Source organism: Ranitomeya variabilis, chromosome 5 (genome assembly GCF_051348905.1).
Source record: "Ranitomeya variabilis isolate aRanVar5 chromosome 5, aRanVar5.hap1, whole genome shotgun sequence".
NCBI lineage: Eukaryota > Metazoa > Chordata > Amphibia > Anura > Dendrobatidae > Ranitomeya > Ranitomeya variabilis.
Genome location: NC_135236.1, coordinates 71,933,789 through 71,953,678, shown reverse-complemented (window position 1 = coordinate 71,953,678; position 19,890 = coordinate 71,933,789). Strand labels below are relative to the sequence as shown.

General features: G+C 41.1%; 1 protein-coding gene across 2 annotated transcripts in view; it reads left to right on the top strand.

Annotated features, from left to right (window-relative positions):
• The first annotated feature begins 1,655 nt into the window (after positions 1-1,655).
• Positions 1,656-19,890, top strand: part of PLAT (plasminogen activator, tissue type) — a 28,562-nt gene continuing 10,327 nt past the window's right edge. Inside the window, exons 1-9 of one of the 2 annotated variants that reach the window (XM_077262218.1) lie at positions 1,656-1,777; positions 8,520-8,600; positions 11,306-11,389; positions 12,578-12,620; positions 13,751-13,882; positions 15,725-15,835; positions 16,170-16,344; positions 18,476-18,567; positions 19,686-19,857. In XM_077262218.1, the coding sequence (XP_077118333.1) occupies positions 8,592-8,600; positions 11,306-11,389; positions 12,578-12,620; positions 13,751-13,882; positions 15,725-15,835; positions 16,170-16,344; positions 18,476-18,567; positions 19,686-19,857 (818 nt within the window). In that variant the 5' untranslated portion in view covers positions 1,656-1,777; positions 8,520-8,591. The remainder of the gene's footprint in view (positions 1,778-8,519; positions 8,601-11,305; positions 11,390-12,577; positions 12,621-13,750; positions 13,883-15,724; positions 15,836-16,169; positions 16,345-18,475; positions 18,568-19,685; positions 19,858-19,890) is intronic. The other variant, XM_077262219.1, reaches the window with a different exon arrangement.

Sequence of the window (19,890 nt, the reverse complement as noted above, 5' to 3'; positions counted from 1 at the left end):
ATAGACAATCATCTTGGCTGTCTCACATATTATTTTGGCTTGCAACTATTTAGCATATGATTAATTATGCAGATTCTTTTCATTGTTGTTGATGCATACTGGTCGACTCACTTGGGTATGTATGGAGAAGAGGGAAACCTGCAGAGACAAGCTGTGAATGTGTAGGTTTCTTCAGTTCTGTGGTTTCTATATGGTTCGCAGTTTGATGATGACTGGCAACAACAACTCCCAGTATCTATTTACCATTTTTAAGAACATACCGGGAGTTGTAACTTCATGCAATACAGTTGTATATGGTTCTGACCTGACATTGCAATTGACCGCTGTATTAAGCTTGGTGATGTATTCATGTACTCAAGGTTGTTGAGGTGATGTAATTCTGTAATGTTGATGGTTCTGGTGATGTATTCCTGTACTAATGGTTGTTCAGTTGATGTAATTCTGTACTATTGGTGGTTCTGGTGTTGTTTTTATGTACTTGCTGTGGTTGTCATGCTCTATTTCTGAAATGTTAGTGGCTCTAGTGATTATTTCTGTACTGTTGGTGATTCTGGTGATGTATGCATATACTGATGGTGGTTCTGGTGATGTATTGTTGTAATGTTTGCAATGTAATTTAATTTTGGGGTTTTGGTAATGTATTCAAGTACAGATAGGGGTTCTGGTAATGTATTTCTGTGCCCTTGGTGGTTCTGGTGATGTATTCCTGTACAGATGAGGGTTTTGGCAATGTATTTCTGCACAGTTGGTGGTTCTGGTGCTGTATTCCTATACAGTTTTTGTTTCTGATCATGTACACATGTTGCAATCACTAACTCGTCAGATAAAGACATGCATCTGGTCCCTCATAGCATCTGTTTACACACCCTGTGTGAACTTAATAGCACTTTGTATGTGTATTTATACAGTTGCTGGCTGGTGACCGATTCATGCAGCGTTATTTGAATACCCTATTTAATATATTGATGGCTGGACTGTACAAGAAAAGCACTTTTTACCATTATCCCTTCCTATCTCCCCTATTTCCTCATAATCGTAAGCTCTTGTGAGCAGGACCTTCACTCTTCTTGGTAGCTGTTGCATTATGTGTTTACTCTGTTATGTCTTTATTTTCTGTACAAGTATCTTTTGAAATGTAAAGTGCTTTGGTATATGTTAGTCCTATAGAAATAAAATGATTATTATTATTATACATGGCTATGATAATAAGTTATTCTGACTTGGAATGAGATTTCGCTCTGTAGCACCACCACAGGAGAAAAAAAGCATTACACAGTCCAGTCAAATCAATAAGAGTCTGTGTCCTCCAAAGAGAGACTCTCTCTGTAGTCACTATTCGCCCTGGCCAAGAGACGTGGGTCCTGAAAAGACGATCCGCTTCTGCAAAAAAATTCACAATTGCCTATTGAGGTATATGAAAGTGGGTTTTTGTAATATCTTGCTTGACACTATATGGTCTTACATAATAACAGAAAAAGCTGCCAGCCTCCATTCTTCCTTCTCTACAGGTCGTATTGTCTTATCTTCCTCCTGACTGTAGTGCCAGGTTTCCGGTTATTCTGCTGAAAAGGGAAAGCAGCAAACAGGGAGGAATCACACTAATAATTCCTACACAAAATATGCCAGAGCCCAGTCCTGGTCTGGTGAAGTCAGATCGTGCAGAAGGCGGAGAATAGTGACGTGACTGCAAGTTCTCCCACCACACAAAGCCCCCAGCAGTAGCCTATAAAGAAGGGACATCAAAGTGTGCTCATACTGAAGCAGACGACCCACAGAGGTAAGTGTCAGCTCCCTGCTCAGACCACTACTGCTGACTGCGGAACGCGAGCGCGGAATTATTCTACTGCAACTATGAGTATGGGGAGGACGGCAAATTCCTCAATGAGAGATGAAAGAAAGCAGAAGAATAATGTCATGATAGGAAGTAGCTTGTATATCGGTGGATAGGACAGGATGCAGTCTCTTCATATGTATGTATGTATATATATATATATATATATATATATATATATATATATATATATATATACAGTATATACCATTTATAACAGACCATATAAAATAATATATAATAGGACTGTTCCCAGGTCTGCATATAAGTGTATAGGATATAGTCTCTGGTGTGTGTATATACAGTGGGTACGGAAAGTATTCAGACCCCTTTACATTTTTCACTCTTTGTTTCATTGCAGCCATTTGGTAAATTAAAAAAAGTTCTTTTTTTTTCTCATTAATGTACACTCTGCACCCCATCTTGACTGAAAAAAAACAGAAATGTAGAAATTTTTGCAAATTTATTAAAAATGAAAAGCTGAAATATCACATGGTCATAAGTATTCAGACCCTTTGCTCAGTATTGAGTAGAAGCCCCCTTTGAGCTAGTACAGCCATGAGTCTTCTTGGGAATGATGCAACAAGTTTTTCACACCTGGATTTGGGGATCCTCTGCCATTCTTCCTTGCAGATTCTCTCCAGTTCCATCAGGTTGGATGGTGAACGTTGGTGGACAGCCATTTTCAGGTCTCCCCAGAGATGCTCAATTGGGTTTAGGTCAGGGCTCTAGATGGGCCAGGAAAGAATGGTCACAGAGTTGTCCTGAAGCCACTCCTTTGTATTTATATATATATAGTGGGATATTATTGATATATATATATATATTTTACATAATGGGACTGTTCTCTGTATTAGCGCTGTATATCAATGTATAAGGCGCAGTCTCCGGGTATACACGGTATAATTTCTTTCATTTGCATATTAGGACTGTTACATATCAATGTATACAATGCAGTCTCCAGGGTATATACAGTATGTGTATATATATATATATATATATATATATATATATATATATATATATACTGGGGTCCTGGGTTCAAATAACACCGAGGACAAAATCAGTAAGGAGTTTGTATGTTTTCCCCGTGTTTGCGTGGGTTTCCTCCTGGTTCTCTGATTTTCTCCCACACTCCAAAGACTGATAAGGAATCTAGATTGTGAGCCCCAAAGGGGACAGTAATGATGTCTGTAATCTGCTGTGGTATTAATGGGGTTATAAGGGAATTGTGTTGTAAGTGAATAACATAAATCAGTATATAATTTAGCTCCATATATCAGTGCACAGAACGTAGTCTCCAATATCCGTTCTCTATATCATGTATAGGATGTAGTCTCCGATATATAATTTATATAATAGGACTGTTCTCTTTATCAGTTCTGTGTATCAGGATATAGGCAGAGTCTTCACTACACAAATGATAAATTATTTCTATCATAGGACTGTTCTTTGGCCTGTATATCAGTGCATAGGACACAGTATCTGGTGTATAAATATGTTTGCATTTATGTGTTTATAAAATGTATATACCGTAATAGGACTGTTCTCTATATAAGCATTGTATATCAGTATATAGGATGCAGCATCCGTTATACACAGTGTATATCATTTACATAATAGGACTGTTCTTTGGTCTTTATATAAGTATATGGGACATAGCGTCTGGTATATATATATATATATATATATATATATATATATATATATACTATAAAAGGACTTGTCCATCAGATGTGCACATCTCCATGGTATAACACTCTACTGTACATGTGGGTTGTGCCCGGTGCCCCTCTTGGGGTCAGATATTGGTACAGCGAGGAGCTGGATGTGATTGCTGTGCGGGTCAGATAAGCGTTATCAGCCGCAGGAGGACATCACTGTAAACAAGCCAGAACGGCCATAAGTAGAGTATGATCCTCGGTATACTACCTAGGTGTTATGCGTATACATAGAAATGATGATTATGTAATCACGGGGGACCCTACTACTGGGAGGCCATGAAGCCTGTTGCTATGGGCTCGTCATCTCATCACCACAATGTATGTGCTCTTTTGTCTGGTGCAGCACAATATTACAAGTCACCCGATGAGATCACAGGGCACCTGTATCCTCCAGAGCTGAAAGCTGTTTTTACTGCAGATCTCGACTATTACTAATGGATCAGAGCCCCCTACATGTTCTAGACACCATAATATAGCACAAGGCTGGTAAACCATGAGTGGTCCCGTCATGTGGGCATCTCAGGGCCTCTTCCTTCCTGTAAACCATGAGTGGTCCCATCATGTGGGCATCTCAGGGCCTCTTCCTTCCTGTATGGGGCAGGCCATGACTGTCAGCACCTGCCTGGGTGATGTCATGTTCATCAAAAGGAAGGAAATTCTCACTCATGATCCATCAATCCGTCCTTTTGACCATTTTAGTCCCATGTTTAGGCTCGGATCAGGTAGACTGCCTCCCTGTCCCGTCAGGTGCAGGGTTAATAGACTTTCGCTGTAGATGATGCATCAGTCCATCGGCGGTAATCTGAGGCAGGCCTCGCTTCTTGAGGTGGATCATCCAGGTGTAATTTACCTTCTCTGACACTTACACATTCTCTTATTGAACACTTTCCCCGTGAGTCACATCACATGATGATCTCACCGACCACCAATGCCAGCGACACCACCTGTGCCGGAGACAAGGGGTTATTGTGTCTGAGGACCTGTCCTTTGTATTCTCTCCATGTTCTCTGCATTATTTCTGCCTAACATACAGCTCCAATCTATGCAGTCGCACACCATAGCAAACACGTCGCCCATAAACTCCTATGTAAAAAATATATATATGATTTCTTGCTGGATGCTTCTGAATTAAAAAGAAAACTTTGCATTTCAATACAGTTAATCAAACATTTAGCAGTGCCCATCGGTAAAAATGGCAGAACTTGGGTCAGTTTTAGTCTATGGATGCGATTGAACATATGCACTGGCACCCACAATCTGATTTGTACAATGCCTTCTGACAACTCAGTAATATCAACGTTTGTCAGATTTAGGTCTTGGTTCTAAATATATGTAAATCAGGAAAAATGCTAATCCTGGTCAGATTGGTGGTGACACACGATGCCCAGCCAAAAATCGCTGTATGCCGCTGCTAAATATTAATATTATTATTATTATAGCGCCATTTATTCCATGGCGCTTTACATGTGAAACTTTACATGTGAAAGGGGGTATGCATAATAAAAATATCAAGAACAATAATTTTATTTTACTTTATTTATATAGTGCCAACATATTCCGCAGCACTTTACAATTCACTGATTGGTGTAAATGAATGGGGTTGCATTGCATCCTGCCAGGTACTGATACCGTCACATATAATTTGCAAAAATTCCACATTTTTGTGACTTGTTTGTTGCCGTCACGGTACCTTGCGGGTCACATCGTGACCCCTTTCACTTGCAATATGCTGCAATATAGCAGCGGGATACAGTGATTTTTGGCCTCGCGACCTGTGTTGCAGCCAAAGCTGCCCTGTAGTCCTAGACTTGCTTAGGTCAAACTATAACTTAGTATTACCATGCACTCACTGAGATTAGTCTTAAAAAAGGTCCCCAGAGACCAGACCCCCACAGATCAGAAAGTCTTAGAATATCCTAATGCCATTATTTTTTAAGATGAAAATTAATTATCTGGTTCAGAAAATGCTATTAAATGGCATCAGATAATGGCCAATTATTTCAGATGGCTTTTTTCACATCACTATCTATATTGAAAGTCCTTTATTTGCGATTTATGTCAATTAACCACCTGAGCTGAGAGAGCTACAAAAAGCTTCTCTATCGCTGGAGGAATGGGTATATCCACGCATTACTGGGACTTCCCATTGATTTCTGTTTGAAATGTGTAATGCTTCATTTCTCCTGTGGGGGAGCTGTGGGGAAATTGAACACTGCACCATTAGGTACAACAGCTAATGAGTGAGTGAGATAGCAATGAAGGAATACTACGATCATATTATTTTTTAGGGAATCACAAAAAAAGGATTGTCTACGATGGATAAACCTGTAATATTTCAGTGTAAATGCTGCAGAGATGAAAACTATTTTCAATTTAAAAGATGTTGCATAATTTTTTGGTTTGCATGAAAAAAAAAAACCCTACAGAGCAGAATATATGTGATTTCCATAACCAAGTCTTGAAGTAATTATCTTGACTTTACTGACTTGACTGTGCCATGATTCATAGTAACCAGACTCCTACTTCATCGCTCGCTCTAATCTGTCCACTAGCCCCAGTGATGAAGAAACTACGTGGAGTCTTTCATTCTAAGGAAAGTAGCAGACAGAAAAGGAACATTGATTTATTGGCCATTTTTGGAGCACGTTGTGGATTAATTCAAGCAAGCAATGTCAGAAATCTAATTTGGCTGGGGGTGAGAGGCCTCTGATAGAGGGTTTAAGGGTTAACATATCGGCGTAAGGAGACTTAACGGCCATGCAATGCTCCTCTGGTAATTTAAATATGCAAATTGCCTCTTCAGAAAGGAAGAGGGATGGAACTCTAGTGCCAACTATTGGACTTAGACCTACTGTCAGAGGTCTCTCACGCAGTCTAATTAATTTCCTTGATTTGCACTGATGAGGGGCAAATACCCTGAAACAATGGAGTTTCTGGTTTGGCTTTTCATCCAAAATCATGTGGCAAGTTTCGTTACAGGGTTGTTATTGACTTTTAGGATTGCTACATCCAATAGATGGCTTTAGAGTTCCAGTCCTCTTCCTCTCTGAAGAGGCGATTTCTTCTGTGTCTTATGTGGCAAATGGGCAGGCTAAACAGCCAACATATCTTATAATATATGGAGAATGTTTTACCCTATCCTACATCAAGCTCTTATTTTTTTCTGAGGTTTCCTCATATTAATAATGGTTTCTTATTGCAGAGGATGATGTTTACCGTAGTAGGGTAATGTCATTCACCCGTTGGGTATCAGTTCTGAGGCTAAAAGATAAGACTAGCTAAAATTTGCAAAACATTAGATTAGTGCCAGAATTCCTTTAACCATTCATGCCCTAGATGTGTAGCCCTCAGCAGATGAAAAATTTCAACCTGGCAGATCAAAATGTTGTCAGGCAACAGTTTACAGTCGGCCATTGTGAAAAATCATTTCTTCGCAACGATCTCTAACTGGAGATTACTTAATTGATTTGTAGGATACAGGTCAATATTTTGTGGCCACTGGATGTGAGCCTCACAAACTGATTCCTACCTGCTGCCATCACCGACGTCTCTTCCGACATGACGCTGATCCTACAAATCAGAAGACACGCTGGAGAAGAGAGTCCCCCACCTCAAATTTATGGTCTCAAATACTTTGGCCCCACTACAAGGAACTAGATATAATTGTCCTGCCAAATCCCATGTTTCCAGCTCACATCAAATTCATCTTTTTATAGACACCTTTTTAGAAGTCTATTTTATATGTTCTCCTGTTTTTTTGTTGTGGTTTTTTGTTTTTAGTTTGCCATTGTGGACGAGGTTTAGATCTTCCATATGTTTTCGCCCAATTCATCATTTTTCAAAAAGTTGCCAATTCTGTTGCAAATCTATTCCAGTCCTACCTTGGAGTGATCTCTACGTACCAAGTCTATGTACGGCAGAAATGTTTGCCAAACATGTGACTGTTTGCGCTGGAAAGTCACACAAACGGTTAGAAAAAGAGACCATTTTTTTTACTTTGCTTTCATGAACACTATTTTGATGAAAGTGATGCGAAACAAAAAACACTAGCGAATGCCAGAAGATAAAATTAGAAAAGTGATAAAGTATCCTAAAGTGATGAATTGGGGACAAAATCACTCCAGGAGGGGAACTGGAGCATATTTGCTCAACAATTTGGGTACTTTCCGAAAAGTTGATGAATCAGCTGAAAACATCTGGAAAGCCTAAACACCATCCACAATGGTGGAAAAAAAACATATAGACAAATGCATAAAAAAGTGGCTTTTTCAAAAGGCACAAACTAAAAAATGAAATTGGCGCAAACAAAAAAACAAGCTCTAAACAGGTAAACTAGCAATAATGGATCGAATTCAAAGAGTATTGTTCAATGTATTTTTTATTTAATGGGAACTGAAATTATAATTTTCACATCCTATTCGCCATCAATGTGATCTTTCTACATGATGGACCAAAAGATGGGCAGATATCTTGTGTTGATTGATATTTTAGAGGTTATATTCCTGGCGATGACAACCTATCGAGAGACCTGGGGGACAATTTTCCAGCCAATCAAAGTAGTCAGCATGAGTAAATACAGTGATAGTTGTAAAAACTGATGGATTAGATTTAGTGAGAGCCATAAACAGATCTGAGGCTGGCGTCCACTCATTCTCTACTCATGTAAAGTACTTAAAATTCCACTTCATACCCAGTTAACTCCTTAAGTTTCCACAGATCTCGTCTATATATGTTGACTACGTGACGTATTACTTGTCTAACATTTGAAGTCCGCACACTCATCCTCTGGTCTTTATGTCTCTATAACTTCCTCTATAAGATCCCTCTTCCTCTCTGTGACTTGTTGTGGTCCTCTATTAGGACTCTCCTCCTCCTCCTACACATGTCCCTCCGCCTGCCTATCTCCTTTCTTTCTCCCCGATGACTAACCCTAAAGTAATGCTGTCCTCTGTCTTTTCTCTTAGCAGCTGCTCACAGACTTCTAGGAGGACACAAAACTTACAGACTACAGAAGGTCTAGCAAGAAGTCTCCAACCATGGAGAAGGTAAGTGGACAAGCAATGGCTGTGAATTTTAAGGGATCGAAATGGGATACTTCTAGCATCTAATGATCTGTGCTTGCCAATTTTCAGATTTAAAATGGTGAAAAGATGTATATTTGTGAGAGGCAGTAGAAAAGCCAGGTTGCATGTGAAGGAGACCAAGTTCTGAAGAAGCAAAACCCCCAACAAGGGTTGAAACCTATTCCTTCCTTATGTCCTAAGAGCAGAGGTTAATGTGAAGTTCCTTGGCCCCAATACATGATTTGTAGCACCCACCATCCCCACACCTACCATGTACCATTTATAATGTTGATGTCTTGATATACCACCAAGACCCTATTAGCCATCTGGGCCCATGTATATCTAATAGAGAAAATGGACGTAATCTGGATTCTTCCTACTAGGAAAGGTCAGTTCTTTCTCTGAAGGACCACTTATGTTTATGCATTACATAGGTGCCCCATGATTGCAATGGGGTATTTACTAAGTGGCAATAACTTTTGGTTCAGTTATGAGTTAAAATAAAAAAACATTGATAGAGTGCTTGCGTTTGGGGAGTGGGGTAAGTATGATCCATCAGAAATCCAGAGAATACCGCCAAGAACCCAGCCAGGAGTAGGCCAAAGAAAACAAAGGAATCTCTACAAATACTTGCTGCTCGGATTCATCATTGTGTATTCCCAGAAAACCCATTCGATTGATTACAAGAACCCGCCTCCCCCCAACCATCCCCACTGGTAAATTTTATTTTTCAAGATGTGGTGCATCGCCTTTGACCCTACAGAAACAAACTGTTAAAAAGAGAAGAAAAAAACCCACAAAACTATTTCCCGTAAAGCCAAAATGTGTCTGATGACAATCTTGCTCCATTGAGGTCATCTGGATGTATTCCATTAAGGAGACAACTACATGAATTAATAATACTGTATTTAACATTTTTAATGACTAATCGCTGCCTCCGTTATACAGAAACTGAAGTTTAATCAAATATGCTAATTAGGGTCTTTGGTGCTCCCTGGGTGTGGCCAAGAGGCTCAGTGCACCTTTCCACACACTGGTTTTATTTGACACGCCTCCATAACTGGTGATTGACAGGCTTTCCTGAGTTTCCTCTGCTGACAAAGCTCTCTCCAGGCAAAACTATGCTGTCAATCACCAGTGAATGAGGAAGAGACATGCAAAAGCAGTGGGTGGAACGAGGCACTGAGCCTCTTGGTCACACCCAGGGTGCACCAAGCATATGTGATTAAACTTCACTTTCTTCAGACTGGAGACAGCGATTAGAACACTAAAAGTGCGGTTTTTATAGGGGCTGTATCCCTTTTAAGGTTTTCTGCTTACTTTATACTGTCAGTTCAGGCTGACAGACTCTGCTTAAAACCTGAAGAAGAAAATACACAACACTTCATTTCATTCCAAGTAGTTCAGGCTCTGAGCCAATTGGGAGATGCTCTACTAATTTGGAAGGTCAGACTAGGCCTGGAGCAATGTTTTCCTACACTTTAAGATATAAACTCATGAGTCATCTGGTGACCCATAAAAATTCATGGTTTCAGACATACGTAAAGTTGTAATTGGATGCAGCCCAACCACACTACTCAGATCTAACACAATAGGCCTAATTAAACAAGCTTCATGTGGAAAGTACAAAGATTTTCCCTTTTTTTCTGTGGTGAAAACACTGAAAAATTAAAGTTAGATTTTATGATTGAATATTATTATATTTATTGTTTTTCAGTAATGAGCTAAAAAAGTAATTAGTAAATATAAGCTCCAAAGTTTTTTCACTTCTGTGCTCTTAAGTTATTAGTATGACTTACTGCTAAGTGGACTAAGAGTATTTAGGATTAAATTAAACCTGAATAAAATTGGTATTAGCAGTAGCAGTCTTATCCTGATATTATAGTTAATTTGCCAAATAATACCAGAACAGATATTCTTAGGGGATGGTATCGGCATGACGAAAATGTAATTTATCACACAGCTTTTTATATCATTGACATAGTGGTTCCATGTATTTTATATTAATTTTGAGACTAACATGAGCCTGTGTTAGTTTTTTTAAGCTTTGATCTCACAAGATATTTCGGTAAATATATGACCAATCACGTAATCATAGAACATTAACATATGGCAATGTTCATGACTAGTCAATCTGTATTTACTTTTGGGTGCAGATAGTCTTAAAACCGCATCCGGCATTTCCATAAATCCAAACACTTGTTGTCACATCCAGTAATGAAAACTTCAATGTAATAATATGTGATGGGCAAACAGAAGGTCTTTGTTACGGGAACTGTAGGCTTCACAGAACTGATATCGGGAATTCTTTTTTGCGTCATCTGATAAAATCACTAAGGGCTATTTCCAGACCACACATAGTGATGACCATAAATTACACTGCAGTCATTCCTGGCCAGGAATCAAGGGATGGGATAGGAATGATATAGGGAAAGTTGATAGGATAGGATCAAAGCTAATAGGTTTGTAAGTACAGAGGCTTACGGATAGTCCTGGTTTATGTCTTTATAGAGAAAGCTGTCTTGACGTTGTAAAGAAACAAATGCTGTGGAGATTTCTGCTTAACATTATTTTTTAATAGTATCTCCAAATGCAGCTCCCGCTTCCAAAAATCTGGACATTACTTATTTATCTTCTTTAATTATGGGTTACACTTTCTTCACTATGCTTGTGTGTCCTTATTGCAGGTTCAAGTATGTCTTCTTGGACACCAAGCAATGACTATCTTATTGATCTTTCTCCTTGGTCAAATTGTATCGTCCACTAAAGATGTAAGTAAATTCTTTAATTAATATTACATGACAATCCTACACCAGACAATATTTGATAACCTAGGTAAGAAAAGCAACTATTTATAGTCCAAGAATCAGATTTTGTATTTCTATATAATTAAGATAGCATACCAGAGAGGCAGACCATGGTATTGCTGTAAAGTCCTAGGGGAGTTCTCCAAGAATGTAATAAAGTGCTTCCTGTCATGTACCGTAATTTAAACGTCAGCCTGTTCTATTCACTTGTCGTAATGGACTTCAGTCTAAAAAAACCCCAGCTCCTGAGACCTGTGTCTCAACTGACAGAGGAGCGAAATCATAAGTAAGCGCACATACCGGAGCTGTGGGAGAAGGGCTATGACAGAAGAAAAAATAAGTCTTTTTCTCAAGCCTCAGTCACCATGCTCAGCTGAGAAGACTAATTTATTCTGATATCATGGCCCTTCTCCGAGCTCACAGAGATATATACAGCTCCTCTGTCACTGAGACACAGGTATCAGGAGCTGTGTTTTTCCAGAATGCAACACAATCTGACAGGTGTTACAAATCTGACATGCGTCACTTTTTGTGGTGATAGATCAGCAATGTTTCAACATATCGCAACGATTCTGAGAGTGCTTTTGGTGACATTGTATTTTGTAAACCAAAGATAAAAACAAAATGAACAAATAACCCGCAGTAAATGTTAAGAAACAGGGTTGTTCGTATGAGCAAATGTCCGCGCGAAAATTTATGTTCCGTACTTTGGATGAGACTTGCTTATTGAAGTCTATGGGTGCGGCAAGAAATATGGATCCCTTATGGAGCAACAGTACAGCATCCGATTTTTATAGATACGGTTGCTTTCTGGAAGGGGTTGTTACTGATACTGATGAGACAATCCCTATAAACTCTTAATAGGGTTGTTTTATGAAGACAATTATTGTCCATATACTCTATTGGGACTTATGGACATCAGAGAAGAGGTTTGGTTCCCGTAATGGGCTCATCCCTCTAGGAGCCAGATTGAGGCATCACTCTGTGATCCCAGTGTATTCACATATCTAGAAGACCACCAACCAATAGGTAGTTGTGTATGATGATCAAAGTTTTATGCAAAAATGACTTTTACCCTTTTGGGTACATGAGAATATTTTTTACACCTTTATATTAGCTTTCCATTTAACACCTCTATTATTTATTTTCCAGGCCCTTCATCATCGAGAGAAGAGAGGAACCAGGGGATATAAATGTGATTATTTACATTTTTTGTCTTGGGTGGGGTATTATTGGTGAGGAACTAGATAAATGGAAACATTTGGTGGCCTATTAGCATGTTATAATATATAGGGGAGTTAAAGGGTAGCTTCAAGTCTAACTCTGACCAACCTCATCAATAGCTATAAATTTAGGGGTCATTGATGCAATTCACAAAATCCAATGGGATACTCATGGAAGGGTCTAGGAAGCCCAGATATGAGAAGATAGTTGGTGAAGACCTCACATTTCACGGTAGTTTTTATCCCTGGCTAACACATAAGTAGCTCATCAGCCGAAGAGTCCAAAATAGTTTTGTTTTGAGCCTTCAAAACGCTGACAAGGACGAAGAAAAATGTCCACAAAGACAACTAAAGTAGGTATACAGAGTGAGAGCTGTATCAAACATCTCCCCATATCTCAGTTTCTTGGATTCCTAAAAAAGACTCAATTGAACTGTGAGTTCTAGAGGTGAGACCTGATTCTATCAGGCTTGTATGACCTACCCTACCGAGATGCCCCTTTGTTTTAGTGATTGGTAGAGTTTTTAGCACTAGGACCACCATCACTCCGACATGTCAAAAGTTTTTTACATTTCTACTTTTAAAAGAGGATTAACCGTTCAAGTCTTGTTGTGTAGCCTAAATGGTTCTCAAGATCTCAAAGAACCATGGGATTGAACTAAAGACCTTACTAAAAAGTAAAAAAAAGGAGTGTCACAAATTAAAAAGTAGAAAAAATTGGTGTCACAGATGAAAAAAAGTAGAAAAAATGGGTAAACTAAAGACTCCCAAAAATAAGCACGATTAGTAAATAGTGGCAAAAAATGGTGTCACAAATGAAAAAGTAGAAATAATTTGTGTCATAGATGAAAAAGTATTACTCGCTAATTAGCATAGTGGACGTTATATGTTCCAGCACTAATAAGCCTTGTTAAAGTTCTTTTGGTGGAACTACCACTGACAGAAAAAAACAACTTCTATTATTGGAATCCCACTAAAATCATTAATGAATTGCTAATAGAACAAGACAGTGGTAATTAAATCTTAAAGGGACCACATGGATTAATCCTTCAAGAGAGGCAGCCAGGTAATGGTCATTTAGTTAACTTTTCTTTCTCTACAGCTCTGTGCATGGAGAGACCCTCGGGAAGACTGTACACTGCTGGAGACACCTGGCTACGTCCGGCCGGTCGGAGGGTTGAGATCTGTCGCTGTGAGGAGGGAAGGAGCAGGTGTCACAGCGTGCCATTCAAGGGTAAGATGCTACCTGGGTCATGGGTTCAAACACCTGCATGGTGTTTCTATGTTGGATAAACCTTTCTGATACCTTGACATTTAGTGTCTGTCACAGTCCATGGTCTCCAATTGAGATCGTAATGAATTTCCGTTTTTTGTTTTTTTTTTACTAGAAATAGCGCCCCCCATAGGCTACGTCTGCTATTGCAGATCAGCCTAAGAAAACCAATCATGTCCAATACTTGACAAGCTTCACATTGTCAGCTGCTTCTTCTTACATCAATCACTAAATCGGTCTGCAGTTCAGTGGAGAGAAAATGAGTGTCAAAAATTAAACAGTTTAAAAAAATGGGTGTCACGGATAGAAAAAAAAAGCAGAAAAAAAATGGGCGTCACAGGTGGCAAAGTAAAAATCATTGGGTGCTCTAAAGATCTACAAAGATTAACACAATTATATCATTAAATAGTGTAAAAAAAATTAAGGCTGCAAATGAAGAGTTGAAATGGTTGTCACAGATAAAAAAGCATAAAACCATAGGTGTACTAAAAAACATCCATTTGAGATTGGAAAGATTTCTCCATTTTTCTTTTAACTCGTAGGTTACATCTGTCATTGAGAATCAGCCTCACAAAAAGCAAGTTTGTACAATATTAGACAAGCTTCATACCAGCAGCTGCTTCTTCCTGAGTGCCACAAAGTAAAAAGTTGATAGATGGGTGTCATAGATAAAGAAAGTATAAAAAATGGGTGTCACAGATGAAAAAGTAAAAAAAAAATTGTACACTAAAGACCTAAAAAGATTAAGTGTATGCCCTCAACATCTCCCGCCTTGACTACTGCAACCTCCTGCCTTGTGTCCCCCCTAATAACACTCTCGCACCCCTCCAATCCATCCTAAACTCTTCTGTCCAACTAATCCACCTGTCCCCCCGCTATTTCCCGGTCTCTCTCCTCTGTCAATCCCTTCACTGGCTCCCCGTTGCCCAGAGACTCCTGTTCAAAACCCTAACCATGACATTCAAAGCCATCCACAACCTGTCTCCTCCATACATCTGTGACCTCGTCTCCCGGTACTTACCTACACGCAACCTCCGATCCTCACAAGATCTCCTTCTCTACTCTACTCCTCTTCCCACAATCGTATACAAGATTTTTTCCATTCATTGCCCTACTCTGGAACTCTCTACCCCAACATATCAGACTCTCGCCTACCATGGAAACCTTCCAAAGGAACCTGAAGACCCACCTCTTCCAACAAGCCTACAACCTGCAGTAACCACCAACCCACCTTACTGCTGCATGACCAGCTCTGCCCTCACCTACTGTATCCTCACCCATCCCTTGTAGATTGTGAGCCCTCGTGGGTAGGATCCTCTCTCCTCCTGTACCAGTCGGTGATTCGTTTGTTCCCGATTATTGTACTTGTTTTTTATTATCCATAGCCCTTTTCACATGTAAAGCGCCATGGAATAAATATATATAAATTAATAAATAATAATATTTTTTTTTTAAAAAAGGGGTGCTGCAAATGAAAAAGTTGACAAAATGGATGTCACAGATGAAAAAGTAGAAAAAAATAGGTGTCACAGATGAAAAACTATAAAAAAAATAGGTGTACTAAAAAAAAATCCAATTGAGGTTTTCTCCATTGCACAAGGGCAATCTCATGGCCCGAAAAGCGTGTGGTTAATGTAAACTCCTCCCAAAAGTAACAAGTTTTTAGGGGTTTTTTGGTGGACATTCTCTAGGAATCTAGTGGGTGCGGCTTGAGATAAGTGGGGAGGTTTTGTCCATCATTGCGCCTGGGGATGGCTCGGGACAGACCATAAAGCTTATTCTCTCTCATGCTGTTTTCAACAGATTGTACAGAGACCAGGTGTTACAATGGAGGACGATGTCTGCAGGCGCTGTACTCCCCGAATTACCTGTGTAACTGCCTCAGCGGATTCACCGGAGAGCACTGTGAGATAGGTATGTGGGGGGGGGGGGGGCGCCAGGTTGTACTGTATATTATGAGGGTATAATATGGACAGGGTGCACTGTATATGGGCCCTTAGAGAGAAGGGGCCAACTTAGTTGCTACTTAGCAGGGAAATTGGTTCAGGACCCTCCATCTATAGGGAAACTGCTAACAAGGGTGTCGACACTTGTTCCAATGGTGGTAAAAAACACTGGGGAGGTCAAACCTGGCACAGTTATGGGGGGTATATTGGCCCCCAACCCTTTGACATATATAATTGAGGCAGAGTACCTCTTTATATTAATTATGTCCGGTCATATTTAGTATCTGATTATCACTGTGCAGATAATTTGGCTTCCTGCTATGAGGGCTCAGGGCAGTCCTACCGAGGAAACCACAGCCGGACATACAGCGGACAAGTCTGCGTCAACTGGAACTCGCAGGGGCTTAATCAGAAGCCATACAACACCCAACACCGTGACGCGCAACAGCTCGGCATAGGAAACCACAACCATTGCAGGTACCAGCAACACTCGTGGGTGGTTGCTCTCATCAGTAGCTAGCACCTGTGCTGCTTTAGCATTTATTTTCGGGGGCCTGCTGCACCCTGCGAGTGCATTTGTCATTTGACAAGGTTTTGGTGAGTCTGCTCTTCATGAGATGGACACACCAGTGTATGGCTCGCTCTTGGCCATGAGATGGACACACCAGGGTATGGCTCGCTCTTGGCCGTGAGATGGACACACCGATGTATGGCTCACTCTTGGCCATGAGATGGACACACCGGTGTATGGCTCGCTCTTGGCCATGAGATGGACACACCGGTGTATGGCTCACTCTTGGCCATGAGATGGACACACCGGTGTATGGCTCGCTCTTGGGCGTGAGATGGACACACCGATGTATGGCTCGCTCTTGGCCATGAGATGGACACACCGGTGTATGGCTCGCTCTTGGCCATAACATGGACATATCGGTGTATGGCTCGCTCTTGGCCATGAGATGGACACACCGGTGTATGGCTCGCTCTTGGCCATGAGATGGACACACCAGTGTATGGCTCGCTCTTGGCCGTGAGATAGACACACCGATGTATGGCTTGCTCTTGGCCATGAGATGGACATATTGGTGTATGGCTCCCTCTTGGCCATGAGATTGACACTCCGGTGTATGGCTCTCTCTTGGCCATGAGATGGACACTCCGGTGTATGGCTCTCTCTTGGCCATGAGATGGACACACCGGTGTATGGCTCGCTCTTGGCCGTGAGATAGACACACCGATGTATGGCTTGCTCTTGGCCATGAGATGGACATATTGGTGTATGGCTCCCTCTTGGCCATGAGATTGACACTCCGGTGTATGGCTCTCTCTTGGCCATGAGATGGACACTCCGGTGTATGGCTCTCTCTTGGCCATGAGATGGACACACCGGTGTATGGCTCGCTCTTGGCCATGAGATGTACACACCAGTCTATGGCTCGCTCTTGGCCATGAGATGGACACACCAGCGTATAGCTCGCTCTAGGCCATGAGATGGGCACTCCGGTGTATGGCTCACTCTTGGCCATGAGATAGACACACCGATGTATGGCTCGCTCTTGGCCATGAGATGGACACACCGGTCTATGGCTCGCTCTTGGCCATGAGTTGGACACTCCAGTGTAGGGCTCGCTCTTGGCCATGAGATAGACACACCGGTCTATGGCTCGCTCTTGGCCATCAGATGGACACACTGGCGTATGGCTCGCTCTTGGCCATGAGATGGACACACTGGTGTATGGCTCGCTCTTGACCATGAGATGTATACACCGGTCTATGGCTCGCTCTTGGCCATGAGATGTACACACTGGTCTATGGCTCGTTCTTGGCCATGAGATGGACACACCGGTGTATGGCTCGCTCTTGGCCGTGAGATGGACACACCGATGTATGGCTCACTCTTGGCCATGAGATGGACACACCGGTGTATGGCTCGCTCTTGGCCATGAGATGTACACACCGGTCTATGGCTCGTTCTTGGCCATGAGATGGACACACCAGTGTATGGCTCGCTCTTGGCCATGACATGGACACTCCGGTGTAGGGCTCACTCTTGGCCATGAGATGGACACACCGGTGTATGGCTCGCTCTTGGCCATGAGATGGACACACCGGTGTATGGCTCTCTCTTTGCCATGAGATGGACACACCGTTCTATGGCTCGCTCTTGGCCATGAGATGGACACACTGGTGTATGGCTCGTTCTAGGCCATGAGATGGACACACCCGTGTATGGCTCACTGCTTTCTATAGCAATCTCTTACCATATACAAGATCTCTGATAGCTGTCATTTCATAAGAACTTTTTTTTTTTTATACGTGAAGTGGATAATAATCTGTATTAGACCAGTGATGGACATCGAGGACATCTAGGTCAAGTTCAGATGCTCGTACTTAACGGTCCGTATTTGGACCTCAGTACCTGTACTGACCGTCAGTCTCCTGACCTGAGCTGACAACCTCAAATATGTTTATGAGGCTGTAAATTCGGGTTGTCAGTTCCGAGGCAGGAAACCATTTTGGTGGAGGTCCAGCAATGAGACATTTCTATGATCTGTAGAGTGAATGAGCTCCTGCCACAGGGAGATTACAGCCATATATTATCTTACAGGAATCCGGATGGTGATAAAAATCCCTGGTGTTATATATTTAAGAATGGGAAGTACATCTGGGATTACTGCAGCGTGCCCGCCTGCCGAAAAAGTGAGTGCCAGCTGCACACCCTGGAGAACGGCCATTGTCAAACGGCAGGAAGCCGCTCACAGGAGAACAATGACATCCTCCAGCAATTATGGACATAAATCACACGTAGTGATGGAATTATTACCGCCATCTAATTACTGCATAAACCATTATTACATACAGGAATACACACAGGCGTCACTTAAAGGGGTCGTCCAGCTTTGTGGACAATTTTTTGTACTTAAAAAATAGCTAAAAAATATATTTTTTGCAATTGGTTTGCATTACAAATTTTGCCCCATTTGATTTTTACACTCATTGTTTCCCTGCACATTCTATTTTGATGTGATAAATCAGCTGAGAACAGAAACAAAAAAGAGTTACAAACTCCCCATCAGAATAAGCTCACTGATGGATGCTTAGCTAACTCATTCTGCAGCCAGCAATAAAGGGCTATAGAATACAAATGGTGCAAGGATTTAAATACAAGCCAGTTGCAAAACATTTTGGCCCCAAATACCTGCAATCAAGTAAAAAAAAAATATTCACAAAGGTGGACGAGTCCTCATGGGGCCCAATGCAAAATTTTAACAGTGCCCCTGCCAACTGTGTGCCCTTTATACTATCCCCATCAGGCCATCATAGTGAGCTGACAAACAGTCAGAACAAAAACAATACAAACTCCCCACCAGACAGTCAAAATAAGCTCACTGACGGATTCTCAGTTAACTCATTCTGCAGTAACACTGAGGCTATACAAGGCAAACGGTGCAACATTTTTAATTAAACCCAATTGTAAAAATGATTTTTAGCCCCTATTACTGGCATTTAAATAAAAAAATTGTCCCCAAAGTCGAAAGCCAAGAAGTGTTGGGAAATGTTCTTGCCATGTATGCTGCACCTATAATGATCGCTCTTGAAGAGTCTTACATGGAAGTCATCTGAAGGTCACAGAATTCTTTTATATTGTCTCCACCTAGTGGTCATAAGTGGTGCTTTTTTAAAGAAAAAATATATATATTTTCCATCTGGTCTTTCTGCGCCATGATGCGACGACTGCGCAAACAGATAAATGACTAATGACCGATAGAGTACCAGTGAAATGTCCGATGTATAATAATGACATCCCTCCTGACCAGACGCGACAGACTGTTACTCTGAGCGAGGGACCACCTATGGGGGATCGTGGAGTACCACCCTATCTGGTGCCAGCTGCCTACGATGGGACTCACCTGAACTAAAGAATAAGCAGTTTAGTGCCTGGAAAGGCAGCGCCCGCCGACTGCGGCTGGGGAGCCACAACTACTGCAGGTGAGATTTATTGCTTGAAAATTTGGTATTTTA